This window comes from Polyodon spathula, chromosome 4 (assembly GCF_017654505.1).
Source record: "Polyodon spathula isolate WHYD16114869_AA chromosome 4, ASM1765450v1, whole genome shotgun sequence".
Classification (NCBI taxonomy): domain Eukaryota; kingdom Metazoa; phylum Chordata; class Actinopteri; order Acipenseriformes; family Polyodontidae; genus Polyodon; species Polyodon spathula.
The window spans coordinates 29,526,302-29,540,825 of NC_054537.1; the positions used below are offsets into that span (position 1 = coordinate 29,526,302).

Below are 14,524 nucleotides of genomic sequence, written 5' to 3' on the forward strand. Positions count from 1 at the left end.
TTTGTTTGCCTCAAAGCCTCTGATAAATTGTAACATCCAGTTAGTTCTTACTACTCATATATTGTACTGCAAGTAAGTGACTAAACCTCACATTATTAAACACTTCAGTGTGTTCCTGTAGCTTAAGAAAAAATATTAATATAAAAATTTGAACCTAAATAAAGGTATTACTGTACTTGCATACTGTATCTTTTAATTAGTAATTTCCTAGGCAATTAATAAGCGTGCATCAGTGTAAATGTACCCACCTCACTGGTTTTATATTGCATAATGTACACATATTGAAGGTGGCATTCCATGACTGGCCTTGAGCATATGCTTGAAGGAACCTCCGAACTCTAGGTTCGGAGTTAAAAAGATATAATCCTATACTGTATGTAGTTTTACATTTTCTTTTTACGATGCAATTTACATAATACATGCTTTTATCGAAGAACAGCCTCCTTTTGAACCTGGCTGAGATTTTCCAGTGTAAAATTTGCAATTATAGTTTCTGCCTCATGACAGTCAACAGTACATCCAAACACTTTCTGGCTGCCAAGACTGACAGTGTGCTGCTTCCTTGCTGATATCAACTGAAGTGCTATATTACATCTGTGTTAGTTTCAGCTTTTTTTGCGTGATCCTGTTAACTCTTGGATAACTTGATATGGGTCTTTATAATCTGTTGAGTCATGTTGCCCTCCTGTGGTGAATTTTGGAATGAGCGGATATTAACTGCAGTGCCTATCAATGGTTCCCAACCCTGGTCCTGGGGGCCCACTTTGTCTGCTGGCTTTCATTGTAACTGATCTCTCAATTACTTACCTAGACCCTTAATTGAACTGATAATTTGCTTATTTAAACCTTTTTAATTGTTTTCATCTCTTAAACAGTTGCAGATTTCAAGTTATCTTTACCATTTTAGAAGTAACTTGAACTCTGCAACTGTTTAAGAGCTGAAAACTGTATTTAATAAAACACAAAAATGAATGGAAACCATAAACAATAGACAGGGGCATCTGTTTATTGTTTCCATTCTTTTTTGGGTATTTTTTTTGTATTAAATAGTTGGTCAAAAGTTTACATGCCACATTATAATTTTTTATACCACATGTATAATTTCTCAAACAAAAAAGTGTAGAAAAAATCTTTTGTAGCAAAAGTTTTGCTTTTGAGGATGAGGGAAAAAAAGTTGAGAAATAGATGTCTACAATTATTTATTTTAGCAATTTGTTTTGCAAAACTCAAAATATGCAAATACAAAAGTATTTATACCATTTGATGCTATGACAGTATTGCCTACAAGGTGCCAGAAATTTCAGTATGATAATGCACCCTAATTCTAGAAAAGTCTAGAAAATGCTGGACTGTAGGTTAACATTCTTAGAGAGTACAGAAGGGTTATGCAAAGGATTATTGCCGTCAAAGTAAAGAGTTATCTGAAGACCTTAGGCAGAAAACTATTTTCTGTCATTTGACTATCCCAATTTCAACTGTTATTTCTATAATCACGAAGTCACACTGTCACAATGCTCCCTCAGTCTGGAAGAAAGGAGGTTCTTTCTCCAAGAACAAGTAGAAGAATTGTGAGGAAGGTTAATAACAATCTGAGATTGAATGCCAAAGATATTCAAAGTGAATTGGCTGCAGGTGGGATTGGGGTTTCCGTTTCAATCACAGGTAATTAGATTATTTTGCTAAGCCCTTGACCAAAAATACAGCCCCTTTTTGAATTACGCTGAAATGAGAATTTAATAATAACATTAATATTAAAACTATTACTATGACTGTGACCACTACTACTAATAATACAATATTGAAACATTGAAATGTTAAATCGTAGTATTCCTTTTATTTTCTCCACCAATTCCATTTTGGCACAGCAATGCAACAATATTTAATACATAAAATACAGTGTCATTTTAAACAGAATTATTTATTAAAATATTTGTTTTAATTGTATGTGATCTGAAATATTCTACAAATATCATAGTATTGCCTTGAGTCCAAGCTTTTAATTCAATCAACAAACCTGTACATCAAACAGTTTTTCAGTATCTGCAGTAAATCAGCAGAAAATTCAGACTGACGCAAAAGAATATCAAAACGGTTCTTAAGAGTTGGAAACTATTTTAAACTGCATTTACATTTAGCTACAAAAAAAAAAAAAGTGGAGTTACAGTAAAATCTATTCTGCACTGAAATCTTTCAAGCTAGACACAAGGGATAACCGCTGATCAATTGAAATAATATTTTTTACTCTTTAAGCAAACAAAATTGAAGCTCAACAAAATACAAATAAGATTCTCAGATACAAAGAAATTAAGTTTTGTAGTTTATGAAAATATATTTAACACTACTCAACTTTAATTGTAAAATATGTATTTTGGATGCAATATCAACTGTAGGCATCAGTAAACATGCAATTATAGGTTTTATTTCATAACCAGTGAAGTCAGTTGTTGATGCACAGTACTATATTGAGTTTACTACAACAAACCTACCTACTTACTGTCATTTAACACACCGCAACTATGATGAGCAGAAGAAAGCTGAAAGGCTACACAATTGCATATTTAACACAACACAATAGCAAATGAACGCTTTTCAAAGTATAGCCCATTTAAAAATACATACACTAAGTACAGCAATCAAAGTGAATATGCAATGTCACCATTGTAAGCTACAATACAGTCAATTGTACAATTAGACTTTACAAATAAAAAGGTATATTTATTAATTATTCATCTCCCTATAGAATTCTGAAAATACATTAGTAAAACTAACTACATGTTAAATGCAAATAAATTAATACCTATAACTGAACCCCTCCAAACTGGAGATAGTGACTTTAGTGTATGTATACTATAATATATATATATATATATATATATATATATATATAATATATATATATATATATATATATATATATATAGATATCCTTATATATATCTATAGTGTGTGTGTTGCAGAACCTTTTACAATGTGTACACATAATATAAGATTTTCTAGAGATGACCGTTTTATAACAGAAGAGAACAGTTTATACAAATGTTTTATAACTTAATGCCAAAATACATTTACATGAAGTGTACTGTGGATGAAATATCCTATACATTCACTATATATATATACACCCCAACTTGCTACAGACAACCATTCCATCCAAAATGTAAATGTCATCAGTTCTAGACTCCTGGCAAGCACGAGCTTCTGTGAATTAGGACAAACTCATTCCCACAAAATACTGGCATTGCCATGATTAATTGATGATTTAATAGTGTAACAAACAAAACATTTTCATGGAATGAAGTTATGGGTGAACATGAGCAAAATAAATAATGTAAAAAATAATAAAAAAAAAAAATATCAGACTGTAGTTGTCATTTGTGTTTTTGAAAGTTTTGGAAGATAAAATTAGGCAGTGCTTTGTTACAACTGATCACCACATTATCCAATAAGTTAGCAACACACACATACACACACTAACCCATCCACCTTTACTAAGGAGTCCGTTACACTATGGGCAGTCCAAGAAGCCTGATTAGTATTTCCAGCCAAAGACAAACGGCAAACATATTGAACAATTCAGACTGGCCGCTTAGAAGACTGGAGGACACAATGAACAGTTTACATTGCGCAAATCAATGAAGTCTTTAAAAGTCAACTTTACTGTTTGTGCAGCAAAACAGGCCTTACCCCTGCCAAATATACAACCTAGCAGTATATTCATACTCCCACTACACGACTTTAATGCACACGGATTGAAAACGTATCTCCCAATGTGGAGGTGCTTAAATAACCTCTCCTCTCCACCCCTACACACAATTAAGATCAGCGTTAGGAACATGCGTTCCAATATTTACCCTGTGTCCAATTTATCCAGTTTTGTGAACATATCTTTGATATAACTGAACCTAACATTGTAAAAATATCTTTATCAAACCCGGACTGAAAACCCAATATAAAGCCTCCTGAAACTTACTTAACAAACTTTTCAACTTGAATATGAAATATGGAGTGTTTTACCTGTTACATGTTTGGCAATTTATAAACTAATGCTTTATGGTTCATGTTTATGCTAGCAACAAGCCCTCCCTCGTTTGCTTCAGACCCAGCATAGTCAATTTCCTCGCCTTTGAGAGTTGTCATGTGACCTCCCAGTGCTTTAAGCAGGGCAGTTCCGGCACAAATATCCCACTTCTTGATATAAGTCACATGGATGTAAACATCTGCTTTTTCATGCTTCTCATCAGGCACATCCAAAAGAGAAAGGACCTTGTATCCTGAGAAAAAAAGCAAATATACATTTTAGCCATGTGCCAATTCCAACTGAATCCAAATATACAGTTGTAGTCAAAAGTTTACATACCCCAATGGAAATGTATAATTTCTAGAAATTTCTCAAAACAAAATAATTTTCGGGAAAATCTTTTGTAGCAATAGTTTTGCTTTTGTGGATGAGGAAAAAAAGTTACAAGAAATAGCTGTCTACAATTATTTATTTCAGCAAAACTCAAAAAATGCTAATTCAAAAGTATTCATACCCTCTGATGCAATGATAGTATTGTCTACAAGGTGCTAGAAATTTCAATATGATAATGCAGAGCCTAATTCTAGAAAAGTTTAGAAAAGGGTGGATTGTAGGTGAAAATTCTTAGAGAGTATAAAAGGGTTAGGCAGTGGATGACTGCTATTATTACCAATAAGTCGATATGGGAAAAAGTGGAGAGATAGCTTAAGACCTTAGGCAGAAAATGATTTGTCACAAACCTGGAGAAGGATAAGATGATTTCCAAGCATTTGAGTATCCCAATTTCAACTATTGTTTCTATCCCTCTCATGCATACAGGCAACTATAGTGGACAGCTACACTGGAGTGTTTTTCTCCTACAGAATCGTTGTTTTAACCCTTTGTCTTCCTATGTCAGACCAGGTCCGACACTACAATTTTCCCTTTCCAGTCCGTTGTTGGACCGTGTCCAACATCATCAGAAAGACGTCAAGCACAGGTCTCTAGTCGTTTTTTCTCTGGAAAAAGCTGAGCCTTTCAATGGCTGAGTGATACTGATAGGAATTGAGAGAAGCCAAAAAAAAGGGGTGGATCTGAGCAATACAGCTAGACCATGCACCACAGAGATAACACGGACATAAACAACAAGATAGCATCCAGCGCTGAAAGAATATCACTTTTGAGATGTTATAGTTATAAAATAATGACATGGATCGCATTATTGAGGAGTTTGGTGAGAAAACGAGTGATCAGGAGAGGATTTATCAGTATGAACGACTATGAAGGGGTATGTGATAAATACAGCGAACAATGAGTGGGGCAGGGCTGGAGTTGCAGTACTGAGTGTCCTGCTGATATGCAGTGCCTTTTAAACCTGTTTTACTGTGAAGAAAAATACTTTTAAACAGCACGTGTGAAAATAAATTGGACCCAACGCACCTGACAGGTGCTGAATAAATGGACCGCAGAGGGTTAAAACCTCTAATGCATGTTGTCCTACAGTGGACATCAACCTAGCTTATTAAGGTCGCCATCTGCTGGTAAATAAACTAATTTACAACTACTGTATATATGAAAACAAAAGCAGCACGGGACAGAAAAGTTCTGCGACATTGAGCATGTCGAGCATATCAGAAAACATTTTACAAGAAGAAAAAAAAACCTCAATAAAAGTGATGTTCAGGGAATAATTTGGTATAAAGAACACTTGGATGCTCACTATTTTTTTTCCCCCCGATCGTCATAAAACCAAACATCCACTTCAGTTACTGTGCAAAATGTCAGGATTTAGTGACAAGGACCAAATACAGTTCAAGGCATCCATAGCTCGAGCTCTGATCAATGCTGGTGCACCCCAGCGTGATGGAAAAAGAGGTTCAGTGTGGGCGATCACTGGCCAAAGTTAACTACTGCAAAAAAAAAAAAAAATGCCAACAGGTGCCATGAAGCTACTTGCACACGAAAAACAAAGTATATTTGCATGAAGTGCCAGGGGCCATTGTGTCCAGGTTGCTTTGCAAACTTTCACATCAAGCACTAACATACACAAAATTCAGTTTACATGTAAATATTGAACAGAAAATGTATGATACATTGCACTAACTGAAGCAAACCTTGAAGAAAAAAAATACTTTTTTTTTTTTTTTTTTAAATCTATCTATCTATCTATCTATATCTATATATCTATATCTATATATTTTCTTTTTTTACATTGAGGGGTTTTTTTTGTTCACAATGTGGATTTAAATGTGAACAAAATGATACAGTATTCATTGGACTGGTACAGGGAGGTTACCCTTTGCATTTATGGTTTGCTTTATTTGAACAAATAAGAATTTCAGATTTCGCTTTACAATCAGCTGTGCCAAGAGCATGGAGTAATTCTGTATTTCCCTAATGCATGTTGTCCACTAAAATTGACACTTCTTTAATTTTTGCATTAAAAAAAAAAACTTTCCTATTTTATATTGCCTAAAGTGTAATAAAATATATTAAAAAAAATGTTGCTAGATGCCTTCATAATTCATGCATGAGAGGACTATTATCAATAAGTACAAGACTCATGGTACTGTCACAGCGCTCCCTCTGTCTGGAAGAAAGAATGTTCTTATATCACGAACAAGTAGAAGAATTGTCAGGAAGGTTAATAATAATCCGAGATTAACTGCCAAACATATTCAGTGAATTGGCTGCAAATGGGACTGGGGTTTCCATTTCAACCATAGGTCAAGTATTGCATGGTAAAGGTCACAATGGTCGCAAGCCAAGGAAAATGTCACAAGGACAATCGCTTAAAGTTTGCAAAACAGCATTTAAATTATGGATATGAGTTCTGGTCAAAGGTTTTGTGGAGTGATGAAACGCTGCTAGGCGATATGTTTAGATAAAGTCTGGTGAGGCGTACAAAGAAAAGTACATCATACCTATTCAAGCACGGAGGTGGCAATATCCTTCTATGGGGCTGTTGTTCCTCTAATGGTACAGAACATTTTTGTTCCAATACATGGTAAAATGGATTCCATAGCATACCAAAAGATACTGGCCAATAATCTGAAACCCTTTGCTACAAAACTTGGTTTAAAACACTAGTAGACATTCCAACACAACAACGACCCAAGCACACATCAAAATCTACTCCAGAGTGGTTAAAGAAGAATAAAAATCAAGGTTCTTGAATGGCCTAGTCAAAGTCCCGATCCAAATCCGATTGACAATCATTGGTATGAGTTGAATAAGGCTGTGAACAAGATAAGTCCTCGGAATTTGAATGAACTGGAACAATTTTGTGTTGAAGAATGGTCAAAAATCACTAAAGAATCAAGCCAAAAGCTCATTGAGAAATATCCTAATTGTTTAAAAAAAGGTTATTATTGCAAAAAGTTACCTCAACTAGCTATTTGTTTCATTTTCCTTGTCAGGGTATGAATACGTTTGAATTAGCATTTTTGGAGTTTTGCAAAAAGATTGCTGAAATAAATAATTGTAGACATTGTTTCTTGTAACTTTTTCCACATCCACAAAAGCAAAACTTTTGCTACAAAAGATTTTTCCTATAATTATCTGTTTTCGAGAAATTTCTGGAAATTACACATTTCCATTGGGGTATGTAAACTTTTGACTACAATTGTATATTGCTCCACATTTACAATGAGATTCCCACTTTCAACACCTACTCATAATATTTTCAGAAATACTAAAATACTATACGAACCTGTAAAGCAGAAGACAATTGGAAACATATTTTTTCACACTGAATCCAAATAGGATAGATACAACTATAAACTTAATATCTCTGGTAACAATGTAATCTTTCTATCCAAGACCAATTTCAAATTTAAATCAACTATTTGTCTTCCCTGTCTTTTATCAGTTAGATATTAAATCATTTTTAATTAACTTCCTGATTTTTTACTTTGCTCGTTTCATAGAAACACATCAATCCCCCAGTATGTGCAACACCTCTCCAGCTTAATTCAGGTAAAACTGAAGTTATTATGATTGGTTCCAGACATCAGTTGAAAAAATCCTCCTTTTACTCGCTGTTCTTTGATGACAATCAACTTGAACTTAAATCCACAGCCAGGAATCTTGGGAGTTACCTTTGACCCTGAGCTATCTTTTAATTCTCATAACCGTGCGATTACAAAAAAGTCCTACTTTCATTTTAGGAATGTTTCTAGAATTCGGCCCATGCTGTTTCAATGCAGAGATCCTGATTCACGCTTCTATCTCTTTCAGGATTGATTATTGTAATTCTCTCTTATTGGCCTTCCCAACTCTACCATGTCACGATTTCAGCTACTTCAAAACTCTGCTGCGCGCCTCCTAGCTCGTACCAAATTAAGACAGCACACTAGCCCTGTCTTGGCTTCTTTACATTGGCTGCCTGTAAAGCAGATAATTGATTTTAAGGTCCTACTTCTGACATTTAAGGCTTGTAGAACTTGGTCCAGATTATATTCGTGAGCTGGTGACACTGTACGTTCCGGGTTGCTCTCTCCGTTCTTCCAACTCAGGAACTCGGTTGCTGAAAATATCCGTCAGGCTGATTTGCTTATGATTTTTAAAAAAAGTGGCTTATTCAAGATTGTAAAGCACTTTGTGATAACTGTTGTGAAAGGTGCTATATAAAAAACAATAGTATTGTATTGTATTTAATTGTGGGAATATACATATTATTATACTACTGTCAACAGTGTCTTACCTGCTCCACCAGCTGGAATGATAACTGTGTCATTTCCAAATGCTTTCTGAGCAAAGGCCTTCACCTTCCCAGCATGAGAGCGGGAAACAATTATTTGTGGCGATTTTTCATTATAGGATGTACGAGCCTTTATGTTAGAACCACCATCCACCAATGCCCAAGCTGAAAAATAAACCACAAAGTCAAAATTAGAAAACTCCAATGCCGATAACTTGGTGTAATATAAGTAGGGGTCTACCTAAATCACGGTAAATTTACGTATTTTGCACAGGTAAGTTGTGGAATAAAATGAGGATTTCGCAGATATTTCGCTGACCTGTTTAAACCCAAGTAGCCAGTATTTCACAACACTAAAAAGCCTAAAAATAGCGGTACTTGCTTCCTTACTAAACAGAGTGCTGTCATTTGTTAAAGACAAGCAAGCAGCATTCCCCTTCAGTTGACTTGCCCATACATGAGACTGCACGCTCTGCATCCACTGAATTGGTTGGAAGTGTAAGGCAAAGCTTTGCCAAGCTATAGAGACATGGAAATCGATTAGAAACAAAAACTCGGTCACCCAAGGACATCTGGCATACTTTAATAAAGGCAATATAATTAATTTTATTAGAACAGAGTCAAAACAAAGAAAACGTGACTATTCGGGTCTAAAATTCCAACTGCAAAAAAGTATGCAGCAGGCTGAAGCAAGGTGGCTATGTTAGAATACGTTTTAGTATTGATTTAACTTGCAGACAGGAATCCTTTTTGTCTGTGCTGACTTTCCAGTTTGGTTTCTGAAAGCTATTTATTTTACATTCTGTTTAGCAGCCTCTGTAGTAGCCTTTTGTTTAATGTGTGATTCTGAAGCTAAATAGCGATCAATCATATTTTCTCCAAAGACATATTAAGATATGCAAAACAATTAGCTCAATCTGCATGTACAGTTTCTTTGGGAAATATCTTGACACGATCATTCACTGAAGTATACTTTGCTTTTTTGCTTTGTCATCCATTTCTACCGTTTTACCTCCAATGCTGATTTTAGCAACCTAAATCAAAACAATGCAGCACTAACTTTGTCCCCACCCTCTACTGCACAGTACAGGTCACATAAAAGCAGTATAGACGCACTGATAGACTGATTAAAACGTTGTTGTCAACTGAATAGTAAACAAGAACGTTAACCGCTTTGGAGAATTTTTTTTGTAAATGTTATTTCTGTATGTTTTTTGTTTGTTTGTTTTTTGCTTAAGTGCAATGCTCACAGGACGGCGAAGGAATAAAAAAGGGCTTCTAACAGAAGGAAGATGCATAGCTTGCGTTGTGCAGCAGTTCATTTAAACAAGGTTTGTTTATTTTTCTCTCCATACTTGTCCGGTATGCATTGGCCCCTAAGAGAGGTGAATTTCGCAGTGACCCCTCAACCCCTCGTAATCCGCGAAATCTCGATTTAGGTAGACCCCTAAATATAAGAGAAGACATTTAACACAATTCAAGATACCTGTGTAGGCTGAGAAAGGTTTGTGGATAACTCCAATCACCGGTACACCATCTACAGCAACACACACCATAGTAGTAACATACTGACGGAGGTCCTCTGCATGAAAACAGCACAAACAAATACTTTACTACTGAGTTCACATCAGACTGCATGATTTGTAAACGTATAACTTTAAAAGGTCACTGTCATGGTCGTCAAAACACATTATTTCTTTATATCAACCTGAAAATATGAATTAACTACCTCAAATGGGATGAGATATAAGGCTTTGACACTGTAGTGAGGGCAGCTTCAGCACCCATGATTGAACTTGACCTAGGGAATCCAAGATTATAGGTGGCCATCTTAGGTCAAACTTAATGGCGACAAATAACTTTGCGAAAGGAGTTTCCATAGCACTACAAATCTTATGGCAAACTCAGGCAAGATCTTCTTGCAAAAGTACTTAATTATGTTGATTTATAGTGTTATAAACAACTCTGATTTTTGAAGGAAGTAAGAATATTTGACACCACATATCCTGCTGCAACTTTAGTATAAGTCATCAAAAAATGTGGTACCATTTTCTACAACATTATAATGTAAACTGCAAGATGACCAGTTTAACATGCGTGCTAGACATTTTGTTTAAAACTTTGTGAATTCCATTTGTTTCATTCACAAACCAAAATATGAGTCTGAATTCTCTTCACGGACACCACTTTTTATATTTAAAATCTACTCTTATAGAGCACTATTCATGGCAAGGCATCCCAGGGCTCTAAAACTAAAAAGATCACTGATGAGCTTGTGGTTATAAATCAGTTCCAACTATGAAAAGGCATTTTTTGGCAACTTCGCTCCTTTTCTAGATACCACATCTTTGTATGTCTAATCTTTTAATCAAGATATTCGGTGGGGGGGGCCCTGGAAAATACAGTGTTTTGGTCAGACATCACTACTTTTATAAAATGTTAACATCAATATAAAACAGCAAAAGCACACTGAATACAGACCTGTATACTCTTGAGTGGCATCCAGTGGGTCAATCCACACCGTGATGCTTTCTGCCGGCACTTCCCTTGACTCACTGATCGTATTTCTTATGTCTTCAGGGATCACATGGTTCCACACACTAGTTTCATGAACAGAAGCATCATCGTGTTCTTCTGAGTTGACCTACAACACATGAGAATACGCTTTATTTCGTCAAAAGTGAAATATCAAAGTCTTTAAATGGGAAAAGGCCCCTATGCTGTGTTGTACACAATTTATTTTGTCACTGACTAAGGTGACTGACAAACCTGTCACCGGGATGATGCCTACCAAGTTGGGAGTAAATGGGTTACATGGTTTTCGAGCAGAAGCAGTTTGCTGTTTGGTGTGCGTTTTGGCCAATTTGGTGGCAGCCAGTTTGACAGTAAAATTTGTCACAGAAACTTCTGCTTTGCAAAGTTGAAGCGTGTTTGGTTGGTGATATATGCCAAGATGATATATATCTCACAGGTCAATCACTTCACTGGTTCCCAACATGATTTCTTAAGGTTTCTAAAAAAAAAAAAATGCATTAGACGGCCATTTTGGTTCCGGTCAAGACCATTTTTTAAAGAGTGAGTTGTACTGATACAGTGACAGGGATGATGATCGTGAAATTTGGAGTTAGTTAAGTAAACCGTTTGTCAACTTAGGCAGTTTTAAATCTAAGAAGTAAATGTCCGTCTGGCAGCCATATTGTTTTACAAAACACCATGTATTCCACTGCCTACAAAGTTTGGAGCTTATTGGTCAAATGTCTTTCAAATAAACACAGTTTGCCGTTAGGGGCGTATTTCAGTAAAATTTGCAGCAGCCATTTTGACAGTAAGCTTTATCACAAACTTCTGCTTCGCAAACTTGAAGCGAGTTTGGTTGCTTTTGATATATGCCAAGTGTCAGATCAATCGGCCCAACGGTTCCCACGAAGACTTTGAAAGGTTTCTAAAAAAAACGCTTCAGATGGTCATCTTGGTTGACGCAGGAGTGCGTTTAGCATCTTAACTAATGAACACAGGATGACGCCTACCAAGATCCTTGTTGATTGGTTACACTGCGTGCGAACAGGAGCAGTTTGAAGTTGATGGAATAATGGTAATCATAATACAAATAAAACAATAGGCTTCCCTGCCATTCTGGGTGGGAAGCCTGATTAAGAACTGGCCTACTCAAAAAAACTGGATTTCGTAATCGTGATTATTTGTTATCTAGATAAATGTAATTCAGCACACATTTTCTGAAAAAACAATATCAAGATGATCCAGACAAAAATACTCTCACAAAATATAGGATTACAAAATCCTGATCACTTTGATCCAGATTCAAAGTTTTGAAAAACCTGCCCCAGGACAGGTGTAGCTCTGCAGTACCAGGATCACTATCAGCTGTATTATTATTATTATTATTATTATTATTATTATTAGTAGTAGTAGTAGTAGTCGTAGTAGTAGTATTATAGCTGATAGTGTAAGGATTATTGGCCACATTGCCAGATAACACTGCAATAACAACCCATGTGATGTCTCTATTAGGTATTATTTTTATATTGATTTAATATTACAGTACATCACTGAACACCACTTATCACCTGCAGTACTGTCTGATAAGGTAGCTGTATAGTTGTATGCACTGTGACCCAATGAAACCCAATTTTACTGCTGTGCATGGCGTGGAGTACTTGATCCTACTGCTGGTACAATGGTGTCTTTTCATTACGGTTACAAAGCACAAAGTAATAGAAATCAACTAGTTTAAAATCTAAAAAGAACGGGATCATCGTAAATATCGGACTTAAACACGCAAACACACATAATAAAAACGCTAGTTTCTACTGACTATTTAGTTTATTCAATGTAACTTACCCGTATATTGGGGAATGTGTTTCTTATAAGATTAAACATCTTCCTGTGTGAAAATAAGTCTCCCGTAGTAAGCATCTCCTTCGCTCCTTCTCTAGTCTTCCCTTTAGATTTCTCATGCAGAGCATTTTCTTCTCGAATTCTTTTCACTTCTTGTCCTCCCAGAACTGCAGCTTCCACAGACAGTGCCAGAAGCTCCCGCAGATTCACAGTCTTCGGTTGCCGAAACGAGGCTATTCGATTAGCTATAACCCCGGAGTACAGATGGTATATCACACCAAGCCCCAATAAACAAAATATGATCACTCCGAGAGGGGAAAGTCGGATACCCATCGGAGACATTGTGTGAAAAAAAAAACAAACAAAGAAAAACAACTGTAGTTTTGCTAAGAAGATGAAACAAAAAAAGTTGAACGCTAGAATACTCACACACTATAGGCTTTTACCTTTAAAAACACAGTTCTAGTACTGCAGTACTTTGCAACTTTTACAAATGAATAAATAACGTAATTTATTTACATGAAGATAATGTTTTTGTTAATGTGTTTTATTGTACAAACGGCGGTATGTTGCTCTCAAACCCAGCTGGATTTGTGAACTGTGTGGCTAAATTGCATTCCATTGATTATGGAAACACTTCCTTAAAGCACATCTTTTTAAAAAATAAATAATACCACGAATAATGCTACTAAATTACGGATAAAGACTGCCATAAAATACTGTTTTGCTGTGTGTAGCTCCACGTCAACTCCACGTTATAAGTTAAAGGCAACCTCTTCCTTTTCCAGGTCAAAGGCATATTAAAATGTCACATGATTGACTATAACTTCGTTACTTCCTGTATCTTTCGCTTTCTGTATTGGATTCTAGTCCTCTTCATTTTCTAACAAAAAACTACAATTTACATGAACTACAAACTACTTGAATAAATCCCAAGAGCTAGGGGATGAAAAATGGTGAAAAATGTTATATATATATATATATATATATATATATATATATATATATATATATATATATATATATATATATATATATATATATATAATATATATAATAATAATAATAATAATAATAATAATAATAATAATAATAATAATAATAATAATACATACATACATACATACTCAATTAAAAGGCATTGGCACGGGTTTTAGTATAATTACCAAGACTGTGTGTCACAATTATTTGATTGATTGTTTATCAATTGTTTAACACTCATTAATGGCCAAATACAACTTTGCAAATTACATAAATAAGTCTGATAACATGATTTGTTTTAGCTTTTCCATGTCTCCAGGTGTTATTGGGGAATGGTGTGCTGCTTTGTCATTTCCACTTAGACTCAGTTTTTTTCATTTTCATAAGGGAAGTTAGTATGCAGGTGGGATGATCCTGCGATAGTAGCTTATTATCTGGTCCGCAACTTAGAACGCAACTCTGTTCTAAATCTACAAGTTCATTGCAAT

General features: G+C 35.3%; 1 protein-coding gene across 1 annotated transcript; it reads right to left on the reverse strand.

The window, feature by feature from the left end:
* Positions 1–3,021: 3,021 nt before the first annotated feature.
* bpnt2 (3'(2'), 5'-bisphosphate nucleotidase 2) lies at positions 3,022–13,833 on the reverse strand. The gene is made up of 5 exons (XM_041247578.1): positions 13,059–13,833; positions 11,181–11,343; positions 10,186–10,281; positions 8,703–8,864; positions 3,022–4,271 (listed from the first exon to the last, which is right to left on the reverse strand). Exons 1-5 carry the CDS (start codon positions 13,395–13,397, stop codon positions 4,018–4,020), a joined length of 1,014 nt encoding a protein of 337 aa, XP_041103512.1. The 5' UTR covers positions 13,398–13,833; the 3' UTR covers positions 3,022–4,017.
* Between the last annotated feature and the right edge of the window lie 691 nt (positions 13,834–14,524).

Coding starts and splice junctions, on each gene's coding strand:
- bpnt2 (XM_041247578.1), bottom strand. CDS start 13,397: ATGTCTCCGATGGGTATCCGACTTTCCCCTCTCGGAGTGATCATATTT. Junction 11,344..13,058: donor ACACATTCCCCAATATACGG/GTAAGTTACATT, acceptor CATGTGTTGTAG/GTCAACTCAGAAGAACACGA. Junction 4,272..8,702: donor CATTCCAGCTGGTGGAGCAG/GTAAGACACTGT, acceptor TTTTTTTCTCAG/GATACAAGGTCCTTTCTCTT.